Genomic DNA, 16,789 nt, shown 5'->3' with positions numbered 1-16,789 from the left:
ATCTGAGCACAAAGCGACATGACAAACGGGAAAACACGGTGTGTTCTCCAAAGCATGAACCCTGAATAAATGATGGGCGCTGAGCTCTGGGCGCTGCAGACTGCAAGGGAGGATGTAAGGAGAAGATTACAGAGGAAAATCTGAGCACTGCAAAGAGGGCCACGGCCCCATTGTGTGCTCGGGATCACAAAGTATCCTTCTGTAAATCTATTTACAGCACCCCTGGCCCTCACTGTCTCTCTGCCTCCTGTCATCCATTATAGCAGCTGCTGAATAGAGAGATGAGAGAGGAAAAAGCTACATCTAGCTCATGTCAAAAGAGCAGCTCTTCAAAAGAACCTCCATTTATCAAAGACACTTTTTTTCTTTTCAAAATTTCAGATTCCTGATGGGGGTTATTTTTTTACAATTCTATCACTGTAAAAACGTGTATGTATGTGCTTGTTTGTGTACCTGACTGTTTGTATCTCCCTGTAGGAGAGGGCACATTTTGAGAGCATTGGGCACCACCTCGGGAAGCTGGGTGAGGAAGGGAAGATCGGCCACAGAGTTATTGACCTCACCAGGCCAGAGGATCTAGATGGTAAGGCCATGTTTGAGTTTCTCTTTTTTTTGTTTCTGTTGCACATAACTGTAACTGATTGCTTCTACATCTGATGATGTTATGTTTCTTCATAATTCATACAATGTCACTGAACCTTACTGAACTGAACCTCACTGTGAATTCTGTGCTGAAGCATTAATAACGTTGAGTGGATTTCTATTCACTCAAACTTTGAAAGCAAAAGGAGTTTTCATTTCTCTTAAAGGCCGCTACTCTGCAGCTCTGTGTTTCACAGTTAGATTGGTAAAGCGGCTTGAGTGGGTGTGTTCAGACACATATGTGCACGTAAGAGATGGGGGGGGGGGGTTTGGGCGAATGCCGTTTGAAATGAGCCGTGGCTCAGAGGTTTTCACAGGTAGGTGAGCGGAGGACAAGGGTGTCTGAGGACAAAGCTGGCTTTTTTCCAATCTCGGCTCCTGTTGCTGTTGTGCTTGTTTGAGGTCCCAGACACAGGGGTGTAAATTCGGGTTGCACCAGTGTGACAAAGCGTCATCTCCTTTTGTGGCGCTGGCTCCTTACACAGGAGCAAGGAGTACCTCAGTGCACCGATGTTTGTCCGACATAAATATTTGTGGCAGTTTCCATGGCACTTCAGAGCTAGAGCGAAGAGGAAAAAGGTTCTGACTCATCTTTGATGCCTCAAAGAGTCTCAAGGCAGAGGCAAAGATATTTCTCAGGACAATGTAACCTATCAACAACTTTAAATAGCATCTTAGACACATTTCCCATCAGTTTTAGAAACAAGCTGCATAATTCGTTCACATGGACTTTTATAGAAAAAATTTCACTTCCCATAAAAATGTTTGTTTACCAACTCCAAAGCAAATGTCTTTTTTTACTCGCCTAGTTTCACATCACACCCAATTCTGAAGATGAGAATTAGAGGTGCATTTAGTGGATTCATTGACATGTTTCCCATGTAAGCCACAGCAGCAGATCCCATCCCACCCGTCTGACTCCTCGGACAGATGTGCTTCCAGTGCTCATTCTCCCAGTGGGAACCCTTCTCTCTGTGGCTGCTGTGGAGTCAGGACTGAAACAGAGCGCACACCAGGGCAGTTGTGTCCTTTTAAGTCCTGCTCAGGGCCAAGGGAAAGGCTCTCGCCAGACGCCTCACATCAGTGTTCCCAGTGGGCTATGGATTAGGAGCAAGCAGAGGTTAGAGGAGACGAGAGGTCCTCTTCCCAGGGGGAAACGGCTGGGAGCCACAGCAGTATACATAACTCAAAACACAGTTAACATTTCTTCTCTTATGCCACAAATATATCGGTCTGTCTCTTTCAGCTTCACCAACAGGAAAACACATACGGCTGAATGATGTGAACCACAGCGTGTTTACTCTTCTGAGAACATGTTTACTTTGAAATCCTTATTGTGAGGATTTTCTTCCCCTTTGAACCAATAGATGCTTGGTTCCCTGGTATACCCTGATATATAGAGACATACAGTAGCTATCTAATTTCATCTAATTTGTGCTTCCTTTAATAACATTGAAAACACTGATTTGCAGGTCAAAGGTCAGGCAGATGTCAGGGTTAAAACCGGGCTAAATTTGACAAGTTAAAGTTTTGTTTTTGTTGGCATTACACATTACAGTTGTTTAAAAGGCATTTAAAAGACCATATTTCAACATGTAGTTAGGATCTGATTCACATTAAAATACTGTCAAATTTTATTCTGCTTAAGCGATGGTTATATATGCCCAATTCCTCATAAAAGTATTTACTTTTCAAGCCCAGTTTTAGCACAGGCATCTGGATGTCTTTTGACCCACAAATTGCCAAGTCAGTTTTTACTGAATACTTTTGGAATTCATCATTTTAGTCACAAATGTAATTATTTTTGGGAGCATTTTGTTACAGAGGGAGAGAAATTCAATTGGAATGTCCTCTGTATTTCAACAGACTTTTCCTCGGTAATTCAGAACACACTGCATATACTTTGGTGTTTCCTGAAAAGGAAAATTACTGGGTGTACCTCCCAACCCTTGCATAGGGTGTGAAAGCCCCTTTGGTGTGTAGCAGCTTTCCCTCCAGAACAGAGCAGCCACATTGAGCAGGCCCAGTGTACAGCCGAGCTCTGTCATCACAGCAGTACACAGAAAGCTTTAGGTTGCTTAAGCTAATATTTGCAAAGCATGTAGCAACCAAAGTCCTGACAAATAAGACAGGAGAAAAAGTGGCAAATGGAATGGAAATAGATAGGATTTCCTTCATTTCACAAAGCCACGAGCCACACGCACGATCCCACTGCAAATTCATTAAGATCTTTTTAAGCTGTGATGAAAATAGTACCAAATACCACAAAGGCCTCAGCCCAACCAGGCCCTTTGTTCATTCACATATGGCAGTACGGAGTTGCTGTGGAGCTGAGGTTGTGTGTTTGTCTAGACCGCCCCCATCACTGAGGGTCCACAGAGAACAAAGAGGTTGTTGAGAGATATGTGGAGACAGGAAACAGAATTAATCTAAACGCCCAGTGTGATAATATCAACCAGAGAGTGAGAAAAGCTGAGGCTTCAGCCAAACAGTGTCTCTAACAAAGTCCTCATGGAATAAGATGAGAAAGAACAGTAGTGCTGCATTGTTGTTACAGATCACTGATGATGGGTTTTCTTTACATCGGCAGCTCGGAGCTGTTCTGAAGTTTTATATGAGCTGATTGTTTGAAGAGGTTTTTGTTGCTGTTTTTCTTGCACTGTGAGGCCGTGGGAATCGAGCACTGGCTTTTATTGCCGAGGACTTTTCCTTGAAAAAAGCTTAGATGAGGAAGCTCAGACGTAATGATTTATCAAGTCACAACAACAATAGTTGAATAGGTCAACACAGTCAATAAGAAAGTTCTGTTTTGAAGTTGGCAAACTTAAATTTACCCCCGGTCGAACAGATTTCTGTGTGTTTGTGTTTCTCTGCATACATCTCCTTTTGTGAGTGCAAAGCTGGGATGTTGTGAAAGATTAGACTCCACTGTCAGGCTAAATGCATAAGAGAGGGGATGGAGCAGACAAAAGTGAAAGCCATAGCCTGCATGTTGAAACAAGTTGGCTGTTTGTTCCCAAGTTAACGTGTGCATGCTCTCGCACATTAACACACACAGGCTCCACAAATCATTCTAACTGGAGAAGAAAAAAAAGAATTGGCATGTTATAATAGAGCTTATATCACTTGTAATTTGTAATGGTTTAATTGGCATGCTATGAGCTCAGGCTAGAGCAGGGGCACTGAGCACTGCGTCCGGTTTGCCCATACACATTAATCTAGCCTGATCCTGCTCTGAGGGAGAGGCTCTATTGTCAGCAGTAAATGCCTTCAGTCAGAGGTGTTAGATTTGATCCCAACAGGGAGGGCTTGGCAGGTTTGCGTGATTGTTGCCTGCTCACTGAGGCTCATCCTCTTGAGCGGATTCCTGGGTGACATTATGTGTCTGCCCGCAGAACAAAGATGAGTAAGGAGGAGAAAAAGGGGGAGGAGAGGGGACGGCTGGGGCAGCGCTACCCTCTGGCTTGGTACACGGTCGAGTCTGAGCCTGCAGCAGCTCACAGGTGTGATAGGCTTCTGGGCCTCACTGCATTCTCTCTCTATTTCTCTCCCTTTTTTTTCCCCCACTTCCTCGTTAACTGCTCGCCTTTATCCATTTTTTACCCCCCCTCCCCATGCACACACATACACACACAATCATTCTTTCTCACTGTAATTCATGCTGCTCATCTGCAGTGTTTCCAGGAGAGACAAATTAAAAGGGGATTCTCATATCGCTCTGTCACACTTGAGCTGCGGGCCTCATGAATCACAATAAATTCTATTAGGCAGCACTCCCTCTGTTTCGCTCCCTCCCCAGCTACCGCCCAGGGGGCCTGCCCCTGTCACTGCTAAACATCTGTGTTTATTTACACAATCACACACCTAACTAACTGATTCCTAAATGTTCTGCCCCTCCTGGAAAAAAATAGTTAATGCTCATTTGCAAAATGTCAGAGCAGTGTCGTGATTTTCAATGAAAAGACAGAAACAATGTTGCAGTAAATTGCATGTTGCAGTTTCTAGGGATTTTTAAAGACTGGCTGCTAATGCACAGGAAACCTCTGATTAAGTCATATATATTAAAGGGGCTGGATGAGGAGGGAGGTTATCTACACATAAAGTCTTGCATGTTTTTATGCAATGTTTATGCTGTAATCAATAAGATTACAGTGAAAATGGATATTATTTCAGGTCAAAGGTCAAACCCTGTGTTAGGCTGTCAGGTATCCCAGGGGCAGATGTAGGTCTGAGTCAGCTTGAAGCCTGTCATCACTTTGTTCTTTAGGCATCCAGGACCAAAGCACCTGCCTCAGTACAGATGAAAATAAATGATGTAACACTGCTGTTGTGCATTTCAGTGTCTTTCTGTAGCATTAGGCAGAGCAGACAGGCACTTTTCTATGTGCCATGCCTCATCTGGCTTCCCTCCAATGAACCGAGTCACGTGGCTGGTTTCCTGGCTAACTATGGATGTGGCACTAGCTGATGGCAGGCGGTTGTTTTGTCCCCCCTCCCCGTAAGAAGCTCACCTCTGCCCGTATGCATGCACACCAGTATATAAATTGCTGAATCAGTGTCAGTGATAGAGTAATGGCACGGGAGGCATCGTAAATTACAGCAAGCGATCCCGGGGTGCAGACACTGGCTGTCGTGTCTGAGTGAGCGCTGCGCTCCTGAGCTAATGAATACCTTCATCTGGCCCCGACAGTCAGCAGATTGCCCCGCGTTGATGGATACTGTCAGCCCTCCGCCACACCACATTTCATTGCACAATAAACATGGTTGTCAAAACCAAACAAAGTGAAATCAATTCATCCTGTACAGTGAGTGCATGCTAAATGAAATTAACGTACTGTGAGGTTCGGTGGCAGCAAAAGGTAGTGTATTATTTCTGAATTCATGATGGTTTTAGGGCCTGTAGCATTCTAGGAGGCAAAAGCAAACAGACAGAATATGACAAGGCAGAGTTTGAGAAAGTGTGTATCTTTTAAATGTTGTGATTTAGTATTTCCTGTGTATACAGTGCATGCATTTATATACATGCATTAGTTTGGGATCAGGCCTTTCCATGTATGATTAAGATGAGAGGTTTAGAAGATCAGGCTTTCTCTACAGGCATAGTGAAAACATTTAGAAAAAGTAAAAATGTTTCACTCAATATTTGGTGGAAAAAGTTCTACTTAATATGTGAAATAAAATATGTGAAAATCAAGAATACAATGACAATGTAAAGCTTTCAAAAATAATGACATAATACTTATGAATAAAAGTTACATATTGATTTTAATATTTTAAGATTGAGAGAGAGAGTGTGTGTATTTTCATATATATACATATATTTGCTGAGGACAGAAATATGATGTGAAAATGAGCTGAGTAAATGCCCCTTTGATTGTAACTTGATTGTAATTGTTGCTTCTATTGGCCAGAAATGAATTATCTGGGCAGCAGCTAGTCCAGTGTCACTATGTGGAAAAACATTTTTCACCAGCCTCTCAGATGAAGGCAAGCCTCTGTGGCTGTTTGACTGTTAAACACGAGCTGGTGAAAATTGATTTGAGGGTGCCTTTGTACTGGGAGAGACAGGTTTCCTAGTGGGCAGCTGGACCTCAAACACACTCTCACACCATCTTCCACCACTCTCCTCCCTCTGTTATAGGTTGGTAGTTGTGTGACTGCATATCTTGCCTTTTCAGCACTTGTCTCCTGTAGTAGTTTTAAAAAGAGGACGTGCTTTTTCGAAGTGAAGACACTCAGGCTCTTCAGTGATTAGAGCAGAGCCAGGCTTCTGTGGATTTGGAATTAATGCCTCTGCACAGCCCTCCATTACTCATTAAGAGTTTGATTTTGTTTATCAACTGAAATAATAATAGAAATCAAACCCCAGGTAACATGTGCCAAGGCTGCTAGTGGAATGGTCTAATGAGAAGGCTTCACATGTGGATGATGAAATATGCATGAGTCATCCCAAGCTTTCTTTTCCAGATTTGAGATCATTAAAGATGTATCATAGCATATGGAAGGCTTTTTTTGTCTTATTTTTCAAGCCTTGTTTATCAACATGTTTTTGTTTGTTTAAATATTCATACTGCTTTTATTTAATTCTTTCACATCTTACATATAAAAGGAAGCAAATGCGCATGCAAACAGAAATCATTATCAGTCTGATGTACAGTTTAATACTGAGAGAAACTCTCTTATGCTGATTGTGAATGCCCTGATTGAGAAACAGCACTTTGCAGAAACGGCACACTCTTTCATTGCAAATGTGCGCCTGGTTTGTTTGTTTGTGTGTGTGTGTGTGTGTGTGTTTTTGTGTGTGTATGTATAAGGAAAGAGAGAGAGAGTGAGAAAGAAGAAAAAGAGTAAAGCAGAGGAAGGTCTGTCTGAATTTATTTGTGCATATATGTTTTAAAATGTACTTTTTTTTCTGATAGACTGCCTCAAGTCCCTTATTTATTACTCATGTTGGCACCCTTGGAACTATTGACACTATGAATTTAAAATGGAAATGTACATTGTACAGAAGACAAAATATTTAAAGGTCTATTTAAGGTCTTCCTCGTGGTTTTGGATAGACCCTCTCAAACTGATGCTGTATTCACTTTTATTGCACAAAAACTATAGGAGCATCTTTCACTCAACAGAAAGTCTACCCCTCTCTAAGAGGGTCTGTAGCCCTGCACTCATCTGAAACAATGTTCATGATGATGATAGCAGCAATAGCAGTAGATGAAGGAGAGTTTGAAAATGGCTCGTCATTTAATTAATGTCTTGCCTCGCTCTCTCTTCTTGTTCCTGCTCTGGCTATTCCAGGGTCCAAGGAAGTCAATGGCTCTGCAGATAAACCCCAACCCTATTATTGTTGGCCAACAGGAGGTGCTGGATCTACTGAGGCGCGAGTCTTCAGGGAATCCCGAGGAAGGAACAACAACGAACCCCACATTAAAAGGCCGATGAATGCCTTCATGGTGTGGGCCAAGGATGAGCGACGCAAGATCCTCCAGGCCTTCCCCGACATGCACAACTCCAACATAAGCAAGATTTTGGGTGAGACTTTCTAAATCCAGTACAGTAAATATCTAAAGGACGATAAAAATAATAAATACGCAGTGTTTCCAGGTTCTTTCATGGTGGAACTACTTTTCTGTGTACGACAGAACTGTATGACAGCAGATATTTTATGAGATTTCCTCAATCAGTCTGAATTTTGGTAAAACCTTACAGACGTACCAAGCATTTTCAGAACTGTACATTTAGATATGGGTTTATTTGGCACTGATAAGTAAAGTTGATCTGACAAAGTGGCTTGTATCTAAAGGAGGGAAAGTGTGTTATCTAGCAGGCCACGGTGAATCAGTTCACCTCAGCATACAGATGGATTTATGGCCCATCCGCTACCATAAGTGTTTGTCATGAAAAATGACAGAGGCTAAATGGGTCTTGTCCCCTCAGCATTGGGAGTCCATACATCAGAGCTGTTGAAAGTGCTGTCATCCAGTACCTGGTAGGACACTTCACAGAGCTGCAGTATTTACTACACTGGCTTGTTGTTTCTTACCATTTGACATCAAAGCATGTCTCTCATCTCAGATAATGTGCATAGGCATAGATATCAAGAGGTTGGTGTGGAATGGACACTAAATTTTGGCTTTGCCAAAAATAAAACTTGTGCCCTTCCTCAGGACAATTCAGTTTATAATGACTGAAGTACATATTACTAAAATAGTTTTTTTCCTGCTTGTGTTCAAATGATGAAATCTGATTCTCCGGTGTTGTGTAGGTTCTCGGTGGAAGGCCATGTCTAACCAGGACAAGCAGCCATACTACGAGGAGCAGGCCCGTCTGAGTAAGCTCCACCTAGAGAAGTACCCTAACTACAAGTACAAGCCGCGGCCTAAGAGGACCTGCATCATTCGACGGGAAGAAACTCCGCATTGGAGAGTACAAGCAGATGATGCGCTCACGGCGACAAGAGATGAGGCAGTTCTTCACTGTGGGGTAGGCACGCGGTCATAAATCCCACCATCTAACCACACTGACACGCAAACTGTCTTCAAACATACCCACTGGACTGCAGCCTTTTGCTTCCCTAGAGCCTGGTCTCATACAATATAAACACCATTTCCAAATGCGAGTGTTGGGTTAACCTCTACTGTATTGGTTTTAAGACAAGGACCTGACATGCCCATTAAAATTGAGTGTTTTTCAATAGCAGTGTTTTTATAATTTTAGACAATAGCAGTCTGCAAATGGAGCATGAAGTGCAGACATTATTACAGGATATAAGCTGTAAGTATAGACTTACAGAAGCCTGTAGGGCAGCAGTCTGAAGCTTAACACTTTAATTTACTGTGTGTGGTTAGCAGGAGAACCCTTCTCCAGGTGTTCCCATGTCAGTCATAACCTTCAGTGGCTGGAGTATCAATCATCCAGCGCAACAGCAGACAAGAGCAGCACTAACCACGTATTGGTTTTATGTCACCAATAAACTGGGTAGTGTTTCTGAACAGCTCAAAATGGGAGCTGTCAGGAGGACCTCTCTTTTCCCAAATCATTTTCACAGAGCTGCTGGCTTCAAGCAGACTGCTCTGGGAAACCCCTGATCCAGACATCTCAGTTTAACTGCAGCAACCAAAAAAATACATATAGTCTTCAACCCTACTATTTAAGCAGGACTCTCTCTATCAGCATTTCTCCATCTGTTCTTTTATCATTTTCAAAGGATAAATTTGTATCAAAAGTATGTCATGAAAGTATGATTAATCCTCATTTTATCTCTTTCTCCAACATCCAGGCAGCCACCACAGATTCCCATCACTACCAGCGCCAGCATGGTCTATCCTGGGGCCATCAGCATGGCGACCACCACACCCTCACCTCAGATGACATCAGAGTGCTCGAGCGCCTCAGCGAGTCCTGAGCCATCCATTCCTGTCATCCAGAGCACCTACAACATGAAGCTAGAGCCCAACACCATGGCAAACAACAGCGAGCCGGTCAACGGCGAGGACGAGATGGACATGTACGAGGATTTCGAGGATGAGCCCAAATCAGACTATAGCAGTGAAAATGACACACAAGAGCCAGTCAGCGCCAACTGAGACCTCTTCAACTCGAAGAGGCCAACGCAGACACAACACTCATACAGGAGTACGCCCGGAGGGCTGGTCTGATCTGAGGGAGGGAAAGAGCAAAAGAAAACAAAAACTACACCACAAAGGTTTAGAAATGTTAAAAAAAATAACAATGATGTATCATTTAGGAGCCAGCATGCAGATGTGGCTTCATCAGAATCAAAAGCTATTTGGTCTTAAGTGTTTCTTCAAGTGTGTGAAGCAGTTTGGTTGTGATAATTAAGATTTTTTTTTTTTTTTTTTTTAATCTCATTGTTTATTTTTTCATTGTGATCATGGACATTTACACAATTAGGTTACTGCCTAGAACAAAAGACGTAACTTGAAATTGAACATTTGATATTTGATACATATATCTCAAATATCAAAATTTGATAGAAGATTTGAATTCTTACAGTAATTTACCTTGCTTTCCTCTTCAATTAGATGATTTTGATATATTACATAACTGTTCAAGATGGGAATAATATACTCACTCAGGTATAGTGTGCCAGCCAACAGCTTGTGAATGTTTTAAATCAAGAGTAAAATATTACCAGTACAAAATATCTCAAAATTCATGAGGTGATTCCAACTTCTTACAGAGGGAAATTATACATTATTATTAATTATTCTTATTATTAATTATTATTATTATTATTATTATTCATGTTTTTGTTGTTGATTGTTATTACAAAAAAATTAGTGCAGAAGTGCCAAACATTTCAAGTTGTTTCTAAAATCTGTAAAGTCTTTTGGGAGAGGCTTCGTGAGTCTTAGACAATCTCTTGATCTCTTAATGCAGCTTCATTATCCAGTCTTTCTTTAATTTACCCTAAAAGAATAAACAAATGAAACTCAGGAACTTGGAGGCAGCAGGCTCTGCAGGAGGTTACAGTATGTGACATCTTTGGTTGGTGGCTTGTGATGCTAGCTGTTCTCCAGGGAGCCCAATGCAGTGATCATCAATGAAACCGGCCAGCTCTTTCATTTCCTCATCCCAGTCCACACACACCGTGGCATCCTTCACTCATTTCCAGCTCTGCAGCCCAGTCTGACTCACCAAGTTCTTAATCAGAGTGATTGTAATCAGGCCAGAATGCTAAAGGGCCAAAGGCCTCCAATCTGTGGGATTGGAACAGCAGTGAAAGGCAGCTTTGGGAGCATTACAATCTCAAATTGATGTTGTACAATGTGTAGCTACAGTATGTTCTGTTAAACGCTTTAGCCCCATTTGGATGGCAAGTTTAAAGTCTTAGGTCTTAGAACTTCTTTTTTTTTTTTTCAATCTTAATTCTTTTTAGACATTGTAAATCTTAAACTGACACTAAGAAGTCTTAAAGCAGAGCACAGTCATCGGGTTGATGCAATGAGCTGATTACTGAAGCAGTCTTAAAAGAAGTGACAGTTCATGAGGATAGTTCTAAAATCATATGTTTCTTAAATTACCTTGTCATACACATGTGACAAAGGTGACACAGATTTATGCATGAGTGCACTTATATGAATTCTCTCTGTCACCTTAGAGCCTTATTTGTTATTCCTAATAATCTCATCAGCTTTTGGAATGCACTTATCTCTTGCATTTAAAGAAGACAACATGCAGTGACTCAAACAACAAAGACAAAGTCTCTATCCTGATTTCAGCTAAAAAGCTGACAAGCGGTGACCTTCTGGAGACTTGCAGCTAGATAAAGCTCCTCTAGCGGTCAAGGCCTTGATGTTGTGACTCAGATCCTCTTTACGGGGCAGAAGGTCTAAGTGGCTCCCCTCCCTGCCATGCCCTGCTCTGACCCCTGCCTGTGGCAACCTCAGCACCCAGGGGGCGCCATCTGGCTCGGCGAAGGAGAAAACACCAGGGAGGGATAGGGAAACAATAAAAATGGGGTGTGTGTCCCTCATTGTGCTCTCCATCAAAGTGCTGGAAGTAAGGCCTCAACAGGGCTCTCACCCCGGCCCAATCACCAGGCACTGGCGAGCAGATGGAACAAGTACATCAAGCTGTGGGGGATTATTAAAATGACTGACGACTGGGTATCATCTGAAATACAGCATTATTAATGCATGAGTCCAGCTATTCCCCTCCCTTGCCCTTGAACCTGTCCACTTCAGAACGAGAGCAGAGCTTTTTGAAGGATCTGAATGGCTGGTCACTGCATTTTAACTGGTCAAGATCCCCACTGCTGGTCACTGCATTTTTCTCCTCGCTCTAACTGGTACAGATGGCTCTTTATATCTCTTTAGCACTGTTATCTTCTCTACTCGTATTTTCAATACCCATTCAGTGCTGGCTTGTATTGTTTCTACTTTTTGGAAGCATTTATATTAAGTCTTGTAGGTTTTTTCAACCACCTCATTGATAATTCCTAATTTTTTCCCATCACATCTTTTCTACATTGTTCTCATTCTAAGGTACAAAACATTTTAAGGACGCTCTCCTACAAACAAACCCAAGTGGATTTCCCTCCTAAGTCAACCTGTTCGGTATTTTTAAGCTGTTTGCTCCTGTTTGCTGGTGGTTAGATTGATTTGTATGTGATTGTAAATATTTTCATGACCATGCCACACTGCTTTAGTTGGCTGGTAGTAAAGAAAAAAAAAAGGACTCTTCACGGAACTGAAACTTGACTGTGCTTATATAGCAAAAGAAAAAAAAGGAAGAAAAAAAGGAAGAAAAAAATGACAACAAGAACTCACAAGGAGACGATGTTTCATAAGTGTTATAAGCACTGGATATAAATTGTATTTTTTATCAATTCTGATTAATGTGAAGCTGTTTGAGGAAAAACACCATGAATGAACAAAATCCCCCAGTTGGACTCAAGTGGGTTTGCTCTCACAGTTGCCAGATTTGAGTCGTTTTTCTTTGTGTTTCTTTTCTTTTTTTTTTTCTTGTCTACTTATTTTGTTTATTTATGCAAAGACACTTATGATGAATGAACACTTTCTTTAAACTTCAGGGCTGCCTAGGGGAGAGACTCAGCACAAGAAAGTGAGCAGAAAATTCAACAGCAGGCTCGGTTAGCCGCAAAACACCAGACTTCAGACTTCAGCGCATTGTATATTGTATTTGAAACTGTAGAGTATCAAACATATTGTATTTATTATTAGCCACTGCTGGCTCTAAAAATTGTCAGTAAAAACAACAACATGGACAATCATAGAAAAAAAAGAAAAAAAAACAATGATGAATTGGAGCTAAAAATGGTTTTCAGTGAATTCACCATCTCATTTAGATTTTATTGTAAATATAACATAGGAAATATATTTTTGTTCATTAGTGAAGTGTAAGTTATGTATTTGGCTGTTCTATTTTATTTTCTTTTTTATGTTTTATTTTTGTACATGGTTTCATGTTTTTAAAACCTGACAAGTCACTGTACCTCATGTAGATGCTGAATTTTTCTGCTTATTGGAAGAAAGCAGTGTTGGACCTGAGAGAGAGAAAGAAGCACCTCACTCGCTAATGTTTTGATAATCTTCCCTGGACGATTCAGAGAACCAATCAAAGTAAAAAGCTGTACTCATTAGACTTGTTAACAGAGAGGAGTCATTTCAAGTAAAGGTACTCATTTAAACAACAAGCACTTGATGTAAAATAATTATCCAATAATTTTCCTCCCAATCATGATACAATCTAAGTGGTATGCTGTATATCCTCACTTGTGTTTTGTGTTTATTACAGCACTCATATTATGTGGCAAATTTCTTATGAGGAGCTGATAATCATCCTAAAAAATCTGCATGCATTTGGCTTGCATTTACATTATCATAATAAACAAAAGTGTTTTTTGTGAATGACTGTTTCAAACACAAGTGACGTTTTTAGATTTTTTTTTTTTTTTTTTTTTTTGAAAGGTGGGAGTGTGCAAATATTTATTTGTTTTAATGTGGCATAACGCACCGACATTGTGCAGTCTTCTTGGTTAATTCTCTCCTTGCCATCTTTTTTTTGTATGTTGCAGATTTTTTTTAAGTCCATGACTATCCAGCCATCTGCATATGTAGCCCTCACAATTGTTTTTTCTCTTAATCCACTTCTTAGACATGCAAATGGTTTGAATGAACAACTGAAGACAAAAGCTTGTATGCTGTTTCAACATTACTTACTGTAATTTGATTTTTTTTTTCTGTCTGAACTTTGTGATGTATATGGTGGGAATGTTCTCTGTGTTAATTTAATCAGCACAATTCACTGACATGCTGGACTGACATGCTAGCTGCTGTTCAGAAGTGTAAAATTTGTTGTTCAGGGCAACATTTATAGTTGTCTTTGGTACTTTGCTTTTTAGAGTTGTCTCTCAAGCAACACTGTGTGTGGCTCTTCTATCACTGGAGCCATTGTTTTGAAATTGCTGGCAGCCTGATACAATTTTCTGCGTAGAAATCTTTTTTTTTTTTTTTTTTTTTTTTTTCCTGGCAGGTACCTAGGCCCATGGCAAGTATTGTTTGGGTGTTATTAGAGAAAATGAAATACATAGTGTCTGTTGCTGCTTTAAAAAAAGTTTATGTCTGAATATGTAAATAGTTTATCATAATATCTTGTACAGTCCAATGTAAAGTTTTTAATTCAACTTAAAAAAAACGTTGCCATCACATTTGTGTTCACATTCTTCTTTATACAGTACAAAAGATCAATTATTTGCTAGGGGTATTATTGCTAAAATGAAAAAAAAAAAGAAAATGTTACTAATTTTTTTATGTTTGTTTTGTTTTGCTTGGCTTCAAAGTGTACACCAGCAAGTCTTTGGTTTCCATGTGCAGTATTGACGTGAGGTAAACTTAAGGTGAATAATTTTACAGTGGTGTGTGTGGAGAGCAGTCTCCTCGGCTTTGGTAGTATTAATACACTATAACAAGTAAAAACAAACCAATGAGTGACACATTTGGGTGCATCTAGGCACTACAGAAATGTGTATACTGTATATGATTAAATTATCCCCACAGGATCAAGTCAGGCATATTATAATGTAACACCATTTTCTGTATGTCTCAGTCCATTGTAACAATGCAACAGGGGGCTGAATAACTGCCTGTTTAAGCTCATTTACCTCAAGAATTTCCTGCTTTTCTGTAAAAGAGACAGAAATTGTGTTACAGAAAGCTTCTCACATCACTCCATCTTTTGTACTGCTGTTGACACTTACAAATTAAAGAGACATTTTGTTTTAAGATTTGCGTAATTATTTTCTTATTGTGGAGGTGTTCATCACATAAGATATGGATAAATTCATTGTGTTTATACTAATTGCTAATTTTCTATTTGTAAAGAATCTTTAAGGGGGCAAGCATAATTAGAGACTTACTGTCATTTTTTACAGTTTCCTTTCTCTGTCAATGTGTAAATAAATGATTATTAGTAACAGTTGGTAATAGTACTATTACATTATTATTAAAAACTTGTGATTCACGGAAAGTTTTGTATCATTATATTGCAGTAGGTTATTGACGTAATAATGGGTCCTGTGTGCTGTGACCAGTTTGACAAAGGTAACATAACATACATCTACATTTGTGTAGCGAACTGTCTCCTTTGGTTGCTTTGAAACAGTAAAGTTACTGTTTTTCTTTGTGGTGTTGTAGTTTGTTCCCCTCTATACATCAAAGATAACTAACGCTGACAGAGTCTTCTGCAGGGTGCAACAATGATAAGATACAATGTATGCACACAATGCATGGTTTTAGTGAACCTATAGATTATAGATTCCTAATGCTTTATTGTATAAGTCGATTTTAAGTTTATTTGAATTCTGATTATTTAAAGATTTAAACAGAATTATTTAGAATCATTTTATTATTATGGGATACTGTGATTTTGATATAATACTATTATTATTGCTTGATAAATTGCACCTTTTTTTAAGCCAAATAAATTAGCAGTTATACCCAGTAAAGCCACTGAAGACAAGCCAAATCATTTTTCTGTTCTTTTATTCTTTCAGATTAAAACCATCCTCTCTTTCTTCAAATCTGTTCATCCTGAATCCTGTGTGATTCGTGGGTGTAACTCGACCAGGCTGCCCTGGTGCTTTAAACAATGTTGCATGTGTAGACCAGGCTCCTATAGTTGGCCTCAGTTATCAGAAAGATAAGCCTGTGTCGGATGCATCACAGCTATGATAGGACAGGACGAAGTCCAGAGACGATCAACAAAGAGGATGCAGATGAGTTGCTGGTTCCACATCATCCAGTGCATCCAGGATTTTTTATCAACAAAGAGCTGGACACATCACTGCCTCTACACTTAAGCAAAATTTCAAGACTAACCCTTTGCAACCATCCAAGAGCCTGCTTAATATGAGATGCTACTAAGAGGCACACAAGCTCACTACAGTCGCATCAAGGTATTTAGGGCATGAATTGGTGAGATTATGGGTAAGACTAGCAAAGGCTCAACATCAGGTACAGGTTTATGAGGTAAGGGTTAGGCATAGGGTTTAGGACCAATCCATATCTCATGTGCTTTGACCCTCAGCAACATGTTGTTATGTTTGCTAATCAGATTTAGAGAAGTGTAAGGATGGCCTCTCTGGGTTGTCTGCTTTCACAAATGGATTTGCTTAATATGGGAGATTAATAGACTACTATCTAATCTTCTCAGTGAGTGAAGCTATGATCTGCTTACAGAGAGACATGATTGATTATCTCATCTTGTTCTAATATCGTCTCTTTACAAATGTTCTGCTGGGAAACCTTGGGTCCTGGAATTCATCCGGGTGTTATTTTGACACATATCACCCACCTAAAGATTGTTGTAGACCAAAAACACCTCAGGACACCACACAGGACGCCCCCAGAGGTCAGATGAGGGGGACCTACACGATATAAGGCAAAACCCACAGATGCTGATCAGAGGAGTGTGGAGGCCAGGTCAACACCTGGGTGTCTCATCTTCCTCAAGACATTTCTGGGCAGTTTTTGTGGTGTGGTAAGAGCACTGTCCTGCTTGGACAGCTTGGCAATAAGGTCGATTTGCACCCAGGATTCAGGATGAACAGATTTTAAGGAGAGAATGGTTTTAATCCGAAAGAATAAAGGAACAAAAAAAG

The 16,789-nt window shown here is 40.3% G+C and overlaps 1 protein-coding gene across 1 annotated transcript in view; it reads left to right on the top strand.

The window, feature by feature from the left end:
* sox6 (SRY-box transcription factor 6) overlaps positions 1-14,912 on the top strand; it is a 133,827-nt gene extending 118,915 nt beyond the window's left edge. Inside the window, 5 exon segments of the mRNA XM_018684989.2 lie at positions 478-583; positions 7,501-7,674; positions 8,408-8,541; positions 8,543-8,625; positions 9,422-14,912. Coding sequence (XP_018540505.1) covers positions 478-583; positions 7,501-7,674; positions 8,408-8,541; positions 8,543-8,625; positions 9,422-9,728 — 804 coding nt within the window. The 3' untranslated portion in view covers positions 9,729-14,912.
* The last annotated feature ends 1,877 nt before the right edge of the window (positions 14,913-16,789 follow it).

Source organism: Lates calcarifer, linkage group LG2, assembly GCF_001640805.2.
Source record: "Lates calcarifer isolate ASB-BC8 linkage group LG2, TLL_Latcal_v3, whole genome shotgun sequence".
Classification (NCBI taxonomy): domain Eukaryota; kingdom Metazoa; phylum Chordata; class Actinopteri; family Centropomidae; genus Lates; species Lates calcarifer.
Note: the sequence above shows the minus strand (reverse complement) of the source record. Positions and strands in the feature narration are given on the sequence as shown.